This window comes from Berghia stephanieae, unplaced genomic scaffold (assembly GCF_034508935.2).
Source record: "Berghia stephanieae isolate SIO BIC M18660-M18661 unplaced genomic scaffold, UCSD_Bste_1.3 scaffold1, whole genome shotgun sequence".
Lineage (NCBI taxonomy): Eukaryota > Metazoa > Mollusca > Gastropoda > Nudibranchia > Aeolidiidae > Berghia > Berghia stephanieae.
The window spans coordinates 79,312-99,311 of record NW_027621956.1 but is presented as its reverse complement, the minus strand read 5'-3'; the positions used below and the strand labels follow the sequence as shown (position 1 = coordinate 99,311).

General features: G+C 31.9%; 2 protein-coding genes across 2 annotated transcripts in view; one reads left to right on the top strand and one right to left on the bottom strand.

The window, feature by feature from the left end:
• The window catches only part of LOC144960879 (uncharacterized), a gene marked incomplete at its 3' end in the record, with an annotated part of 131,130 nt that overhangs the window by 32,055 nt on the left and 79,075 nt on the right, over positions 1-20,000 (top strand). The window lies entirely within an intron of this gene.
• Positions 1-20,000, bottom strand: part of LOC144960876 (uncharacterized) — a gene marked incomplete at its 5' end in the record, with an annotated part of 30,700 nt that overhangs the window by 5,208 nt on the left and 5,492 nt on the right. Inside the window, 4 exon segments of the mRNA XM_078894266.1 lie at positions 1,185-1,331; positions 7,638-7,784; positions 9,583-9,720; positions 17,284-17,424. Of these exon segments, the coding sequence (XP_078750392.1) occupies positions 1,185-1,331; positions 7,638-7,784; positions 9,583-9,720; positions 17,284-17,424 (573 nt within the window).

Genomic DNA, 20,000 nt, shown 5'->3' with positions numbered 1-20,000 from the left:
CTAACCACCCAATCAATCGCTCTCTCACCCCCATCCCCATTTTAAAGACCTTTTGGCAGTTACTTTTACAATATATACACATACACAGAGATACGCACACGGACACACATACACAAACATATACACATCCTCTCCATTCTCTCTCTCTCTCATTATTTCTCTCTTCCCCCCCCCCTCTCTCCACATTTGACAAAATGTGATATTTTGTAAAATTACATATTTGTTTGTGTTTTTGTTTACTGTCTCCTGACGAAGGCCAAGGGCCGAAACGTTGTTTGTTTTGTGTTGTTCCCTTATATATGAGTCACATCTACTCACTTTATATTTTTATCTCCAATTAATTATATTATTATTATTATTATTAATTATTATTATTATTATTATTATTATTATTATTATTTATTAATTATTTTATTATTATTTTTATTATTATTTTATTATTATTATATTATTATTATTATTATTATTATTATTATTATTATTATTATTATTATATTATTATTATTATTATTATTATTATTATTATTATTATTATTATTATTATTATTATTATTATTATTATTATTATTATTATTATTATTATTATTATTATTATTATATATTATTATTATTATTATTATTATTATTATTATTATTATATGGCCAATTGCCTTTCCATTTTGCAACTCCAAAATTAGTATTGAAACAAATGAAAGGACAATGATAATCTTTGATTGCATTTTTCTACCAACATGGGAAGAATACGCGGACAGAGAAACATGAAATTATTAGAAGAATATATGGATTACATGAGTATTCATTTTGGAGTTTTTTCGAATAAGTAGAGATGGGGGGTAATTTCTATTCAAGGAAAAAGTATGACTTAAAATTTGAAACTTGACTTAAAAAAAAACAACTCTCACCAAGTTTACCTCTTGAGTAGACGAATATCAGTTGTAATCCTCCCTTTTTGGGAACTATCTAAGGACAATTTTTTTGAAAATGCAACGGTTAAAGCACCCCCCCCCCACGTCTTGACCTATTAATAACCTTGTAGCTAAATCCAAACGGTTACAAGCTCTTCTTATAATGGAGAGAAAGGTAAAGGATGTCAATGTGGCCCAAAATTAATGGTCTTTTTCAAGATATGTATATATGTGTATAATTATTACATAACATCATAATGATATGGAGTATATTCTTACCACAAAACTTGCAAGTTTTAGGACAATTCTGTCTGGCTTCTAAAGGGTGATTATAACAATAATTATGATCTTTCTTTATTTTGTTCACACAGGATTTGGATGGAATTAAGTCTTGGGTATTTTTATCGCATGGAGGTGTATATAGACCTGTATATTCAAAGAATAGAAATAGAAATGAAATATCGATTAGAAGAATAAAAATGGAATTCCGTGAAAAGGTATTTAAATATGTACATTACTTTCATTTATAATAAAATTGGGTCTATAAAGCTGATATCCAAGAGAAAATAGACACACGATATAAAACATTATTTGAACACATAATATTTATCACACAACAAGATTTACGTTCAACTATCATCTTCCTTTACAATATGGTAATTTAAAAGTAAGGCGTTGACTTGGATATTCAAACAAAAAGTCAAAAGAAAGAAGTAATATGGAACACTTAAAATAAATGACGATTACATGGTTATTAAAACAAAATAATTTAATCATTTATCTCCCAAGTATTATAATTGGGAAATAGAATTTGAAATTTGATTGTTTCAAAATGTATTATATTATTATCAAATCATTGTTCCAATTGAGAGAAAAGACATCAAAACGCTCTAAATCATCGTCCAACGAATTATTTTATGGCAGCTACTCTATGATTTTTAAATGAGCTTGGCAGCAGCATGTTATTTTAAAAATAATTGCAAATCCCAATCCATCCTTTCTTATGACCCTCGTAATAAGTATCATTTCTATTAGCTAAATGTATATTCAACATATTAGGTGTTGTTGGGCGTTAAAATGGCTTTTGTCACCTGATACCTCCACAATTTTCAATTAATACTTTCTGTTTCGTTGGTATGTTCGCTTGTTTTCTTTAAAAGAAGTTTTATTATCATTTTCATAATAATCATGATTTTTATTAGCAAGATTTTATTAGCTATTATTTTAATTCAGAAGACTTAAAAGAGGTAATATAATTAAAGAAGTATGAATTTTAAAAAAGACAACTAAATGTGTCGATTGCGACAAAACTGGTTGGATCTCAGTCTGCCAGATTCTGTCGTCTTGTTGGTTACGGCAGAAAAGTAGGAGGCTGATACAGGAAGGTTGATAGCTGACCCCAACTAAATGGTTACAGATCTGTCAGCAAATCTATACCGGTCAAATCCTCATTTAAAGAAAAATCTAGACAGCTATAGAACACCGCAATTAGAGAGATAGCAGACAATTTGGACAAGACATTTATAAACCGCCAACCTCCACATATCAATACTTAAATTTCATTGCAACACGACAAGATAGAAATTTCAATCCATTACATAACATCATTATAAAGGCGTTGTGCCTTATCATTCCTCATAAAGTATTCATTATATAAAAGCCTTAAATAACACATCAGATGTTTGTCGGTCTACAAACGGCTTGGGCAAAAACACCATTAGTAAAAAGAAGACATTAACATCACAGACATATGACAGTAGTCTTCGACACAGTCAACCGTCGAGCTAATTCAAATAGATCAGGTTTTAACCGTTTCTTCGTCAGTGAAACTAAGTTGTAGCAATAACGATCTTACGGAAATCCTCAATTTGGGCCCGAAATGGCTCGAATTCAAGGCAGCAGCTTCTAATCGTTCTCACACTATTATGTTATGACGATCGACCAAATCAGCAAATTTTTTCACTTCACTCGTGGACCGTCGCAAACTCGCCCGGAGGCTTCGTCACAACACACCTTTCAACTAGATGCTCTGTGGTATCGGGTTTTGAGAACTATCTAAGGACAATTCGTTTTGAAAATGCAACGGTTAAAGAACCCCCCCCCCAACCCCCCCGCCGCAACGTCTTGACCTAGCAATAACCTTGTAGCTAAATCCAAACGGTTACAAGCTCTTCTTATAATGAGAGAAAAAGGTAAAGGATGTAAATGTGGCCCAAAAATAATCGTCTTTTTTCAAGTGAACACGATATGTATATATGTGTATAATTATTCTAGCCCACATCAGCATTTGGTACATGTTAGACAAGTAGAAAGTCTCCAGTGATTATGCGTTTTTGCTGTGAGGCAGGTCTTCGACCCAAACCGATTCCCTAGTTCCGAGGTGTGTTTGTCCCTGCTACTTGCAAGGGATTGAATTCTCATAACAGATCGTCTCTAACTCCTAGTCATTATTAGAAGCCTCACTTTTCCCGACTACTGGAGATCGCAGGTCCCACACACACAACACCCGCGAAGTAAGTTGACGATATATTATATCACAATACAGCTATTGCCAGGTCATGTGACGTCATGAGATCGCCAAATTATGATAGTAAAATCACTTTCACGAGTGTGGATAGTGATGTGAGTTGTCCGTCCGATCCTGGATTAAACTAATTTATTACTTAGCCAATATCAACGTGTTCAATGGTTACCTTAAATTACGACTCGAAGAAAAATTGATGACAAGAATAACCGGGTATTCAATATAATTTTTCTTGAAATGTTAAAGATCTAAAAGGTTTTATTTCAATTATAAAAGAAATAGATAGGTATATGCAAATAATCTGTAAAATTGTGGCTTGTCAGATGATTTCTATTAGACAAAAAAGACAATTCTTTTCTTTCACTATCGTGTAATATATAGAGATGCTATATATCATTTGGTATTTTTATATGTTTTAGGTGAGAAAAGTTTTGGATAAATGTAGGAAGTGGACATGGAAAGACAGTGAGATAAGATTTTTTTTTTTTTATAAATGGCACAATTTTTTTTTGGACATGAACCTGCTCATAGCTTTGTGCTAGAATGATTTAGCGATATACATGCAGAACGACACATTTTCCTTCAGTACAGGAAACAATATAATTTGTGACATTTCTTGTTATTGTTGTTCCAAACAAGTCAACACAAAATATTTTGACACCAACATTTCTTTTTGTAATAAAATATGATATATTGTCATTTTGTGAATATAATCAAATAATGAGTCACTCTCCCCCCCCCCCCCACCCCCCTCCCACCCTAAACAAAAACACTGACGTGATGTAAGTGTTATAAACACAAATAAATAAATATAATCATTAAATAAAATAAATACAGATGTCCCGACGCGGCCTTGGCGAGCTTGGCGCAACGGTCCATGATAAAGGCGGCGCAGGGCAATGTGTAAGCCGTGCAGCATGCCGGAGGGGTCTGGTCCCGCCTCACCCGCCTAAAGCGGCGCCTTGACTGTGCCTGAATCTCATGGATGCAGATGGGAACAACCAAGTCCTAGGCGGAAGAGATAATAATTATAATATTAAAAGCGTATATTTTGGGCTTTTTAGCCCACAGTCACGAACCCCCCCCCCCCCCTGCCTTTAAAAAAAATGTTTCATATCTTTCATTAAAACAAAAAATATTTCATTTTATTTATTTTCTTTCTCCAACTCTGCCTCTAAATTTAAATAAAACCTTAACCAAGTATATAGTGTAAAACAATGACCCTATGCTGCATAGGGAAATACCACTTGCACAATAGTTAAAGCTGAGAATGACGCTCGATTAGAGAGCGGGAAAGTGGGTGTTGACCCTTGGACTCCTTAGGGAGCAAGGGATTAGGTTTACTTACAATGAATCAAATGTTCTCTTTAAAATTAATGTAATCACCTTCATTACCACCTTCATCCGTCCCCATAATTCAACAATAGCCCAAGAATAACAACCGACTACAAACAAATATATAAGACTGCAGGACGATTGGCCCTTGTACTCAACAACCAGCTAATAGAAACAATTTAGAAACATCCATCTCCCCGCCCCCCCCCCCTCCCCCCAACAACCAACCTAAACCTACACCCCACTCTTTCCACTAATATGTATCTGTACTGCCGACTTCAAACTTCCACCAATCAAAGACCACGGAATCCACCCCCCCCCCAAAAAAAAAAAAAAAAAAAATAAAATAAAAAATAAATAAATAAACTAAACCTCTATCAGTACCAGGTAAACTACGCTAAACAACTTTCCACAGCGCTTAATCATCCAATTCACGACTAACTGATTGGTTCCGGTGCCCAGTAAACCACAAATCAGAACATCATAATTACCCCCCCCCCTCCCCCACTCCCATTCCACATCGGACAGTACCTACATTCATCCGCTACTTAATTGCATAATTGTCTTAGAGTATTAAAATTACAAACTGCCAACCAGGTATATCCCCTAACTCCCCAATTAACCCCTCATCCTACACGAACTCCACAGACAACATTAATAATCCTATTTTTTCAAAAGTACAGTGTTTAAAAAAATACATTTTAAAAAACATAAACAAAACAAAACAAAAACTAATAATTTAAAATATTAAGAAATCCATAGATAACTGTAATTGTTTTGTTGTTGTTTTTTTTACAACAAACTGTTTTGTTTTACAAAAAAACTGTTTTTTTTTTTTTTCGATATCTTGATAATAAATCATCAAATTCGAAATGTCCCATCTACTGACATTGCACCGATCTCATTATGCATCCCACTCGTATTACCCACGCGCATACGCAACCCCCCGACATAAGTAATTCCATAGCAGGATATAGGTGACTTCAATCTATACGTTACCAATTGTCATCTATAAGTCGATCTCTCTCTCTCTCTCTCTCTCTCTCTCTCTCTCTTCTCTTCTCTGTCCTCTCTCTCTGTCACTCTCTCTCTCTCTCTGTCTCTCTCTCTCTCTCTCTCTCTCTCTCTATCTCTCTCTCCTTTTTTATTTTACAGAGACTCATTCTCCCCACACTCCCGCGCGCGCCATAGACACACACACACACAAACACACAGACACACACACTAAATATCAGATGGTCAGAGTTCCTTGTGGCCAATTTCATAATCATAGGTAGCCATATACACCTTTATGTTAACCACCAGTCTGACTGTCTTGAAAAGTTCATCGTTTTTTTTATTTATAAACGATAGACCACAATAAGATAATACGTAGCTGATGAAAAAAGTAAACATATTAAAACAAAAATAAAGAAATAACAGAAGACGATTCTGGGTGTGGAGAATCTTGGCCAAATTGGCCATTCATAAGATCATTTTGCAAATCATGTTAGCGTCGACAACCCTTTAAGTCAGAAAATCAAAGTGTCACCAGCCGTTTCCCTTAGTCGAGCCTTGCTATATTCCTTGTCGCCACCGTCATGCTCACGAGGACGCCGTCCCATTTATTTGGCGGATAACGGCCCTCTTTCTGTTGGTTAACTGTTGGGCTTAAAGAGGATACTGTTTCATCGAATTTCTAAATTGTTTCTTATGTTTAAAAATACTTGAGATATCATCGTTTTGAAAACGGTTGACAATGAATGATAGATCTAATCACGGTTGTCAGCAATATGTTAAATGTGAATGATAGATCAAATCACGGTTGTCAGCAATATGTGAAATACGAATGATAAATCCAATTGAGGTTGAAAGCAATATGTTAAATAAGAATGATGAATCCACTCAAGGTAGACAACAGTAAATTAAATGAAAATATTTGATCCAATTACTGTTGAAATTAATATATGTTAAATAAGAATGTAGCCAAACAAGGTTAACACCGATATATTAAATAATAGAACTAATTGCCCTTGATAACAATATGTTAAATAAGTATGATGATACCAATTAAGGTTGACTACAATATACTAATTAAGTATAATAGATCCCATTAAGGTTGTCAATATTATTAAATGAGCTAAATAAATCCAATTAAGGTTGACAACAATTTATGAACAGTGGATCACATCGATGTTGGAAACAAGTTATAAAGTTTGAAGTATGGAGAATACACATAATTGTACTTTTGTGAAACTAAAAAATAAAGTCATACTATTGTATAAAATTGGTGAATGGATTACAAGTTATGGCGTCTTTAATGGAGCGAGAGATCAGAAATTAATGGTTATATTTCTCCTGTGATTCTCGAAAATGGTATGAACTATACATCAATGCAAACGCTATCAATAGGTGTTCCAGTTGTTTTATGCAGTTTATATTTACTATTAGGTCAACCTCCATGTTCTATCATTAAAGACTAGTATACTAATATTACAACAACGATTGTATCTAACAATCAGTGATGCCTTTTACAGGATTAATAAATTAAGTCCATTAATAGCTGTTTAGTTCAATATATCACATTCTATTGTCTATGCGATCTTAGTAATTCCTTTAAAGAAAAATTTTATCCCAACTGATGATTTAATGGGGGGGGGGGGATGTGTTTTGAAAAATCACAAAATGAAACTACGATTTGAAAATATAGATAAGGATGGTCTTGTTGCTGCTGTCCTCGATGATGACGAACGACAATGAGGATGATAATGATGATGGGGATGATGATGATGATGATGATGATGATGATGATGATGATGATGATGATGATGATGATATGATGATGATGATGATGATGATGATGATGATGATGATGTACATTTCAAAAGACTTACTGCAAGATCCACACGTTTTAGGACAGATGTACTTGTAATATAATGTTCCAAAACAAAGTAAGGAATTTCTTTGTTTCAGAGCTTTACATTCCTTTTCGCCAATCCTATCGAAACAAAAGACTACTTGAACCTCATTTGTATTAAGCCCTATTGTAAAGAAAAGAATAAACAAATTAATGAATGGTCAGGTAAATTGACAGGCATTAATTTATTTCATATTCTGTCAAGATAATATAAATATGTATAAGAGTTGGTATGATAAGAAGGCAAATAATAAATGAAAAGCGTAAAACGATGTCCTTATTCTTCAATTTTGATGAAGATCGCAACAGCAAGAAAAGATATCGTCCTAACACTGATGATTATTTAAATGATAATAATAAATAATAATAATAATAATAATAATATAAAATAATAATAATAATTAATAATAATAATAATATATATAATAATATAATAATAATATAATAATAATATATATAATATAATAATAAAATAATAATAATAATAATATATAATAATAATAATATATAATAATATATAATAATAATATAATAATAATAATAATAATAATAATAATAATAATATATAATATAATAATAATAATAATAATAATAATAATAATAATATATAATAATAATAATAATAATAATAATAATAATAATAATAATATAATAATAATAATAATAATAATAATAATAATAATAATAATATAATAATAATAATAATAATAATAATAATAATAATATAATAATAATAATAATAATAATAATAATAATAATATAATAATATATAATAATAATAATAATTAATATAATAATAATAAATAATAATAATAATAATAAATAATAATAATAATAATAATAATAATAATAAAATAATAATAATAATAATAATAATATATAATAATAATAATAATAATAAATAATAATAATAATAATAATAATAATAATAATAATAATAATAATAATAATAATAATAATAATAATAATAATAATAATAATAATAATAATAATAATAATAATAATAATAATAATAATAATAATAATAATAATAATAATAATAATAATATAATAATAATATAATATTAATAATAATAATATATTAATAATAATAATAATAATAATAATAATAATAATAATAATAATAATAATAATAATATATATAATAATAATAATATAATAATAATAATATATTATAATAATAATAATAATAAATATTAATAATAATAATAATAAATAATAATAATAATAATAATAATAATAATAATAAATAATAATAATAATAATAATAATAATAATAATAATAATAATAATAATAATAATAATAATAATAATAATAATAATAATGTATAATAATAATAATAATAATAATAATAATAATAATAATAATAATAATAATAATAATAATAATAATAATAATAATAATAATAATAATAATAATAATATAATAATAATAATAATAATAATAATAATAATAATGATAATAATAATAATAATGATATATTATTATTATTATTATTATTATTATTATAATTATTATTATTATTATTATTATTATTATTATTATTATTATTATTTATTATTATTATTATTATTATATTATTATCATTATTATCACAAGAAACAGGTGAGAGTAACTGAGAAAATATACGTTGACATATGTCACCATAATTTGAATGAGATAATTGATCAATCATTAAATATTTCTACAAATTAGGATGTATTACCTGAATTGACATTTCTAAAAAGACAAACATTTCTGTTGAGAGAACTCGACACAGAATCAACAATCACAAATATTGGTTCAAACTATCCAGATGCGTCTTTATTATCTTACTAACTGAATCTTAATATTTTGCAATAAATACTAAACTATCATATTATTTTTAAGACTATATTTTTCTATTGTTATAAAGAGGAACACTGAAAGTGAGTTGTCTAACCTGATTTTAGGAAATCAGGGCAAAATCCACATGTACTACTGCACACATTATTAGTGTTGGAACAAAAATGTGGATCTTGTTCCCGGTGTTTCAAACAAACTTTAGTGTCTATCAAGTCTTTGCAGATGCCTCTGGGTCCTGTGAAAAAAAGTTTAAATAATAACCTCATTGGTTCAAGGTTAAGTAAATTTAAGGATAACATATGTGAAGTGTTTTCATTTTTTATTTTATTAATTACACTTTGTAACATATCTTATACGTTTAATATTTTCGATTCAATATGATGCAATCTGAGTAAATGTGTAATCAATTTTTATGTCTTTACTATTATTCTGATTCTCTTGTTAATCAGTTGAATTGAACTATTATAGGAAAGACCCATTTCATATCTTAAAAGGGAGGGGGGGGAGTGACACTAAAGGGTCATTTTTTTAATTTGATGAAATAATATCCTACACTTCTATGCACAGTCATAATGTATATATTTTGGAAGGATGATTGCATGTAATATTTCTCGAAAATAATTGCCCGTTGCTGTGGAAACGACGCCATATTGGAAAACAAACAACAATCTTTAAAAAGTCAAAGGTTTTTTTTGTTTTTCAACCATTGCCATAATGGTTTGGCCAGAGGTAGGAAAAAGGAAAATACAGAGGCTCTAGAATGCCGGATTTGTATATTCTATAATTGAAACTTTCAAAATTAAGTTCAACGTTATTACTAGAAAATGCCCCTTTAAAAAAATTACATAATTTCAAATTACTCATGAATTATTTTTTTTTATCCGGCTCCAAGAGGACCAGCGTATTTGTATGACACTCATTTGTAGAACGTTTGAAGAAGATTTGTTGAATACTGAGCAACTTCCTTAACGTGACCATATTTAAGAAGAATTTAGAAGGAAAATAAACAGGGATTTGTTTCAGTCTCATTATAACTGATTTATAATTATAAGTATAAGCGATATCCACTGTATGCAGACTGTCAAATAAGGAACTTGCTTAACTCTCTCCTTGCCAGCTATTTTTAGAATTTCCCCCGAAAGTTTATACCCACCCAGCACAAAATAGACTTTTCTTGCGCAACCAAAAAAGTAACAAGTGAGCTCTGTTTAATACTTATAGCTGTAAATCGAAGCATTAAAAAATTGTAATGTCCAATAGAAATGAGAATGAGAAAATTGTCGGTTGCATCGAAACTAATGTGACGATTTTCCTATGGATGGTAAGGAGAGGGTTAACTCCTAATTTCATTTCCTTCTCTTCTGATGTCATTTCTGAGTTTTATTCTTTCATATCATTGTTTTAATTTTCCAGTGACTATAACATTTGCAGAAAGAGGTAAAAGGATGTATGCAAAATCATATTACTGCAAGTACATGCAAGAAAATGTTTACCTGACAGATATCAAATTAATACATGAACTGACACAAAAGGGAAACTATAGTCGCACAAACACGGGAACTACCCATGGGTTCAACAAAGCCGCGGAAACAGGTTCTGATTCTACAACAGGAGAGAAACCACATTCACAACTTGGAGGTATGTGTGGATTCTTTTGTAATGAATCTCAACTTCAGATTTAATTTCATTTTACTTTTTCAGTGATTTCAAACAGTAAATTTCTGGGACACCAATGTGTGTGTTCAACCTCAGCTACAGAACATTGCAGATGTGTGAAAATTGTTTGATACATAAACATGCTGACACACACACACACATACACACACACACATACACACCCCTGATACTTCCCATTGCATTCTGTCATATTAAGTCAGAACGATGGAGTATGGTTCCTAAGGACTTTTTTGCATGCACCGAGGAGTTTGAGGGAACCTTGGTTGAGTGTATAAACAAGCAAGTGACTGGCCCACTAGGCATCGATATCATGCTGTCCTTATCAACTAATATTCAGGTATCTTTGATTTTTATTGATTCTACTGGTTTATTCAGAGAGGTATCGGGTTCGAAAATTACCGCAAGCACAGATTTTCCATTGAGCAAAGAAATTTACTCTCAATTGCTTCACTCCACCCATGTGAAAATGGATACCTGCACTGCTGGGGAAAGTAATCTGCAATAAACCGGTGTCCACTCCAGAAGTAAACAAATGAGCTTACTGTCCCCTTCATGCTACAGAAACTGGAATAAGCTCCAGCTCCATGAGCTCTTAGGCTCCTAAGGACTTACTTTTTTGTAAGGTGAAAAGGAGTAGAATTCTTATACAGCGCAGTATCCATGAATACTCAAAGCACTTTACAGGTTCCTAAGCCAACAGCAACCCATATGTAGAATGAAACATCTGCCTGTAAGGCATAAGGCGTTATTACACAAGAGCTGTAAACGGCAAGGTAGCCTACTCCTTATTTCACTTCAGTGGGGTTAGAAAATTGAATACAGTCTTTTCTTAGGATTCATCATTAAGACAGGACGTATACTTGGATTGCATTCACCCACCTTACATAGATAAGCATAGTTAGTGTTATACAATGGCTGATGATGATTTAGCCCGCAAGCAAAATAATAAATCAGATTTTATTTATGATGCTGTCCACTTCTGATTGAACAGCCTCTCTCACAATTATTTCATGTGAAGAAAAGGTATGAATAATCATTTTTATATCTTGCTTCTAATTGAAGATCCAATGATTTTACATTCATTTTTCTTTTCAAGTGCTTATGATGATGATGATGATGATGATGATGATGATGATGATGATGATGATGATGATGATGATGATGATGAATGATTGTGGAACACTGGTTGTCAGACGACGACCCACAACGATAAAGGATACAGAACATTCATTGTATTTGTATGGTCAATGTGTTCAGGCATTAAAAATATTTTTTTTCAAATCATTGATCTTTATTAATAAAGACACAAGAAAATTAGTCATTGACTTGTCTGCTGGGGAGTGCAGGCAGTCAGAATTATATCACTGGAGTTCAGTAAACAGCTACCTCCCCAATATTCCATCTTTGACGAGCCATAATTTTGCTTCTAATTCTAATTATTATAAATCCACCAATAAAAAGTACAAAGTAATCGCTATGTAATACTTAGAAGTGTATATGACGGCCAACTCAAATGTCAAAAACCGGCCTTTGTGACTCATTTTCCTGCCCCACCACACATTAGAATTCCAATCTAATAATAGACAGTTTAATCTGGTGAATGAGATTATCCCAATAGCAGCACTTCATCACCTTGCTGCTTTATTTTGATATGATGTTAAATGTAAAAAGGAATTTCATTGAATGTCTGGCAATTCCTCTATCTTGTTAATCCTTTACAATTTATAATAATATATACCAGGTTATCTCTGCCTATTTAACTTGGAGAAAATGCTGTAAATTTTGATATAAAGGAGAAATTCACTAGTGATTGACAGCATGACACATGAAAGATGGATTAACGAGGTCTTTGGGACTAGACCTGTGGCCTTGTTGAAGCAACCTTGGTCCATTAAAGGCTATAAGAAATTATTGAACTAGAGCTAACAAAAGATGAGAGGTGCATATGAGGCATTTTGTGTTACAATGCACCTCTGATTTGACGAGATCAGACCATATTAGCGTCGTTTGTATAGCTTTTTCAATGGGAGTGTTAGATTGAGATTGTCATCAAGATAGACTATGATCTTGAGAACATGTTGCCGGTTGGCATTAAAAAATTATGATTCAAACTTGGCTTGTTGGCTACATTGCCCCACCCTATGACTGGGTGAGTTGCATAAATTATCGCCTACGTGGCAATAAATCACAAATGCAAAACTGTTCAGCTTGTGGTAACAAAGACCTCCTTGTTAACATGCTGCAATGTGAAGATTGATATGCGGCCTATATCCTTAATATGCAAACTACTAACAAGGTTTTTAATGATTTTGGGAATAATAGCTCCAAAATGTGTCGCTTTGGTATTTAGAGATTGATTCTGTGCTTGATTTCCAGACATGGCCTGACAAATTTTCACTCATTTCAGGCACTAAAGAATAGGTGGTGGGCGAACATTGGGACCCTTTTCCCTACCAGTTATGCATACTGAAGAAATCAACGTTACTATGAGGCCGATATCCTTATGAATGTTGATACGGGGTATTTTATAACTATATATATATATGTATATATATATATATATATATATATATATATATATATATATATATATATAATAATATATACTCAAGAAATCAGCATTAATATGAGGTCTATATCATGGTATTATATATAGATACTCAAGATGTCAACATTTATATGAGGTCTATATCAAAATCAATGCTGATATGGGGTATTTTATATATATATATATATATATATATATATATATATATATATATAATATATATATAATACTATATATATATATATATATATATATATATATATATATATATATATATATATATATATATAAACATTTAAAATATAATTAAGATAGTTTGACTTCTACAACGTTGTTATCGAGCGTTGCTCTCATCAGGAAGTGGAAGTGAAAGTAGATTGTTGTGTTTTCGTATTTTTATAGATTCGTGTTTATGGAGGTTCGTAATTACATAAAAGGTGTTTGTTTCTGACACAGAAACAAACACCTTTTATGTAATTACGAACCTCCATAAACACGAATCTATAAAAATACGAAAACACAACAATCTACTTTCACTTCCACTTCCTGATAAGAGCAACGCTCGATAAAAACGTTGTAGAAGTCAAACTATCTTAATTATATTTCAAATGTTTATAAATAGCTCCTTTTATACTAAAGTTGAGCACTATTATTTCATGGTTTTTGTTTTATATTATATATATATATATATATATATATATATATATTATATATATATATATATATATATATATATATATAATATATATATATATATATATATATATATATATATATATATATATATATATATTATATTCAAGAAATCAACATTGCTATGGGGCCTATATCCCTATATACAATATACTTCTCTCAACCATGTCTCAGAAAATACACCATATAAATGTCCCAGAAAGAAAGCCACGTAACAGATGTAATACACACACACACACATACACACACACACACATACACGTACATATATATATATATATATATATATATATATATATATATATATATATATTCTGAGACATGTTTGAAGGAAGTATATTGTATATTGGGATATAGGCCCCATAATAGCAATGGCGCCATAGCAATGTTGATATAATTATGAAAACAAAAACCATATAAATATTATTGCTGAACTCTGTGACAAAAGGAAATATTCTAAAAAATATTTCAAGCATAATCATGCCTAGCTCTTTAAATCTTGGTTTGTGTATTCGCTCTCATCGGGAAGTGAATGTGAAAGTAGGTTGTTGAGTATTTTCAGCTGGCATTGTGCATTTACGCATTCGCAGGTATGGTTGTACAAAGTATATAAAAGGTGTTTGTTTCTATGTTTACATGAAGATATAATTTCGTTACTTCTGTTGAGTGTTGCCGTATTCGTTTTTGTGATGATTTTTTCTTCAAAACAGAGGTTGCAAATCTTAGATGAGAGGGAGTCGAAATCTGCCCTTGAAATGATAGTAGTATTGTGGTGTATGTACTTTTTTGGGTTCCAGATGCATTCGCTAAGTGCGGTAGATTATAATTTGGTATGTTTTTGAAAGAAAATGTATTTAGCTTGCATAGCGTTTTGAATGTAAACTCTGAGAGGCCCATATATGTTTCTTGTTTTGATGTGTCTGAACGTGTAACGATGGCTTGATGGATAACGTTTTGTGTCAGGTAATTTCTCTCTGGGATGTTTAATATCTTATATATGGTGGGTGGGTGCTGTGTTTATGGACGTACACTGGAATGTTGTTAGGTTTTGAAAATGATTGGTAGTTGCTGTTGTATCTGTATATAGTTATGTTTATGAAATTGAAACCCTTCGGTTGGCCTCGATGGTAATTTTAAGATTGTTGCCCTGGAAAATTGTATATATTTTATCTGTATAAATTCAGTCTGTCTATGTTTTTTTATTGCATAGTGCGAGCCCGTCGTCTATGCATAGTCAAAATGTTTATATTAAGGGGGGGGGGGGAAGCGACACTAAAAACGATGAATTTTGACCCAGTTTGCTAAAATTAGATTTTGGTGGGATGTTGTCATGTGACCATTTGTCTGCATAAAAATTGCATGAGAACTGCATCTTCAGTTTTTTCTACTCAAAATAACGTATTTTGTGACCCATAGTATGGTTAAATCCTGCACATTTTTAGTTTCAGTGGACTGACTTCATGAAAGAATATCAAATAGTCTTTACAACTAAGTAAAGGCAAAAACATATCAATGAAAAGTAAAACTCTCCTCTATCTTCAACAACCAATCACGTTGTTCTTAGTTATGTCATGTGGTCACAATCCAATCAGAGAGCGAGAGGGGAGTTTTTCCCTAAACTCGTTTATTTTGATTTTTAAATGCGTTTTTCTCAAAACTGCAATTTCCGTCCCAAAAAAACTCCCTCAGTTTTCAACCTATCTTTATCAAACTTTCTACAAAAGAGTGTCATACAAATACGCAGATTCTCAAGGAGCCGGATTTTTCAAAAAAAACATTATTTTATAAGTAATTTGAAATTATGTAACTTTTGTCAAGGGGAATAATCGAGTACTAACTTTGATCTTGTTTTTTTTAAAGTTTCTAATTTAAAAAAATAAAATTCTGGCTTCTAGAGCGTCATCATTTTCCTTTTTTTCTACCTCTGGCCAAAATATTATGGCAATGGCTTGATACAGGAAAAAGCCTTTGACTTTTTAAGATTTGTTGTTTATTTTCCAATATCGCGTCGTTTCCATAGCAACGGGCAACTTATTTCGAAAAAAATGATATGCAATCATCCTTCCCAAACATATACATATGACTGTGCATAGAAGTTTAGGAAATTTCATAAAATAAAAAAAATGTCCCTTTAGTATCCCCCCCCCCCTTTAAGACGTTGTAGTTGGGAAAGTAGGTATAGTTCGACGAGCTAACATGTTCCTGCTCCATCGTAGAATCCCGTGATGACATCAAAGTTGGTGGAATTTTTTGTTGATGCTAGTCCATTGTTACTCAACGATGTGTTCATCTAGTGCAGGCTGATGTGGGATTCTTCTTCGGTGATGTTTTCTTATGTTTTCGGAAATTGTAGTGGTTTGAGAAGTAGGGTTTTGCTGATTGAAGGGTAGAAATTAAAAATAATACAGATAGTGGCATCTTGTTGCTATTTGTTTTCTGGGTTTCTGTAACTTCAGGTGTGAGTTTCCATTTTTTAAATTCCATTTAATTGATGGTGTTGATTCAGTCTAAGATTTGTTTGTTTATATTTTTTGATTAGCGATTTGCATTGTTTTATGAATAGGCATGACCGTTATTACGCAATTTGAGTTCATGGTCTTTAACAATAAGAAGGCGTTTGATGTTGCTGCAGACAAAGAAAGAAAATGCCTTTTATGAAATTACGAACCACCATAACCGTGCATCTGAAAACGTATGATGACAATCGTAAAAAAGGTTCATTCACTTTCACGTCCTGATGGGAAGTTTAATAGTAGTAGTAGTAAGAAGAAGAAGAAGAAGAAGAAGAAGAAGAAGAAGAAGAAGAAGAAGAAGAAGAAGAAGAAGAAGAAGAAGAAGAAGAAGAAAAAGAAGTTTAATTATTTTTCGAAATGAACTCACCACACACTTGACAAGTTTCATGGCAACTAACTCGTAGATTAAAATTTTGAAGACAGTCGCATGGTGACTGGTATTGTAATTCTTTCATCTTCTTTAAACAAGCCGGTTTTCCAATTCTGTCATAGCATGCGGCATTTTGTGCTATATAAAAGTATATTTTAAAAATGATAAAGTTATTGGAAAACATTATGACTCTCCCTCGTTGTTAAGACAAACTTACAGAAACAAAATAATAGATATGCCACTATCGTATTGGTACTCTGTTCAGTATTGGTTTCATTAAGAATAAATATAAACAGGGATTTAACGGAGTACCTTTATCAATCACGTAATGAACAACATAGAAACGGTGTAGGGATAGTTCTTAGTGAAAGGGTATCAAAATGCTTGCTTGGATACTGGCCGGTGAATGAACGAGTTATCATGTGCAAGATTCAAGCTAAACCCTTCAATAAAATAATAATTCAATGCTATGCTCCTACCGTGGACCAACCAGACGAAGACGCTGAAACATTTTATGCTGATATTGATCAAGCTTGAAAACAAACAAAATCAGATGAGATTGTTTTCGTCATTGGAGACTTCAACGCAAAAGTTGGAAGCCCAGAATCAACATCTATTGTCCGGAAATTTGGCCTTGGAAAAACAAATGAGAGGTGAAATGCTAATTAATTTCTGTGAACAGAGACAATACAGTATCATGAACACCTTTTTCAAACACCCCAAAAGACTCTTTTACACATAGAAAAGCACGGGTGACGTGAAAAGAAACCAAATTGACTACATCCCGGTAAAGAAACGCTTCAAAAACAGTGCAAAGAGATGTAGAACTTATCCAGGGGCGGATATAGGTTCAGACCATAACTCAGTCCTAGCAACTTTCTTCTGTAAACTAAAAATTCCAAAAAAAGACAAAACTTACACCCAAACTTGACCTGACAGCTCTCTAGCTCCCCGATGTCAGAGAAAATATTGCAGTTACTGTAAAAACAGATTTGAGAGATTGATGGAAGAAACTGACGAGCAAGTCCCTAGAAATAAAGAAGAAGAAATAGAGACCAAATGGGAATGCCTGAAAACAGCAGTTTCTGACGCGAAGGATAAAATACTACCAAAATGTAAAAAGGAAGCCAAATAAATTTGGATGTCAAAAGAAATCCTCGAACTCATGAGAAAAAGAAAACGGAAGAAAGGTACTGATGATTATGAAAAGCTTGATGAAGAAATAAGAAAGAAATGTCGAATAGCAAAAGAGGAATGGGCAAATGAAAAGTGTAAAAGAATAGAAGACCTAACAGAAAAACATCAAACCAAACCCATGTTCAAAGAGATCAAACAAATGACGTCCAAACCAACAGCAACTAGCGGATGCATCAAAAGCAAAGGCGGAGATGTTATGTTTGAAAGTGAAAAATTCATAGAAATATGGAAAGAATATGTGGAAGACCTTTTTAAAGACAGTAGACCAGACAACCCAATCACAGACTTCTTCAAGGGCCAGCACTCATCAAATCTGAAGTTAAAGATGCCTTGAAGCAAATGAGCAAAGGACAAGCCATTGGTGTGGACAACATCTCAACAGAAGCCCTACAAGCACTGGGAAACTTTGGTGAAGAGCAACTCATAGACCTGTGCAATGATATGTACAGCTCAGCGTACATCCCAGAAGACTTGTCTTTATATCACTACCGAAGAAATCAAAAGCCACAGAGTGTTCAGATCACCGAACCTTTAGTACTATGTGCCATACCCTAAAACTCCTTCTAATCATTGTTCTCAGAAGAATATCTGACAAGATCAACAGAAATGTCGGCCAAGAACAGGCAGGATTTAGGAAAAACAGTGGTACACGAGAGGGCATTTTCAATCTTTGAATGCTCATAGAAAAGTATATAGAAACTCAAAGAGATATATATGCCTCCTTCATTGATTATTCAAAAGCCTTTGACACCGTTAAACACAAGGAGTTGATAGAAAGTCTCAGAACCACCGACATAGATGATAGCGACATTGCTGTAATATCAAACATGTGCTGGCAACAGATAACAAAAAACAGAATCAACAACAATATTTCTGAGCCCCTAACCATTCAAAGAGGAGTACGTCAAGGATGTTTATTATCCCCAGCATTATTAAACCTATACACAGACATAATATTCAGGAACGTGGAACACCTGCCTGGTCTTAATGTCGGGGGGGGGGTGAATATTAATAATCTCCGCTATGCTGATGATACAGTGCTTATAGCAGAATCTGAACAAGATCTACAAGCCATTGTAGATATAGTCAAAACTGAAAGTGAAAAGTTTGGCCTGCTCATGAATTTGAAATCAAACAAAGACAATGCTATTTAGCAAGAGAAAAAACAATGAGAAATTATCAATTGAAATAGATGGAAAGATCATAGAGCAAGTAAATTCATTCCAATTTCTAGGAACATTGTTGACAGGAGATGGAAAATGCTATGCAGAAATCATCAGTCGAATTGCATTGGCCAAGAGTAAATTTTCAAAAATGCATTCCCTAATCACATCCCACGACCTATCACTTACCACAAAAACACGTCTGGCAAAATGCTACATTTGGTCAACACTAGTTTATGGATGTGAAACATGGTCTCTGACAAAGATACTAGAAAAGAAACTCAGAGCATTTGAGATGTGGACCTATGGAAGAATTACAAGGGTATCCTGGGAGGAAAAGAAAACAAATCACCA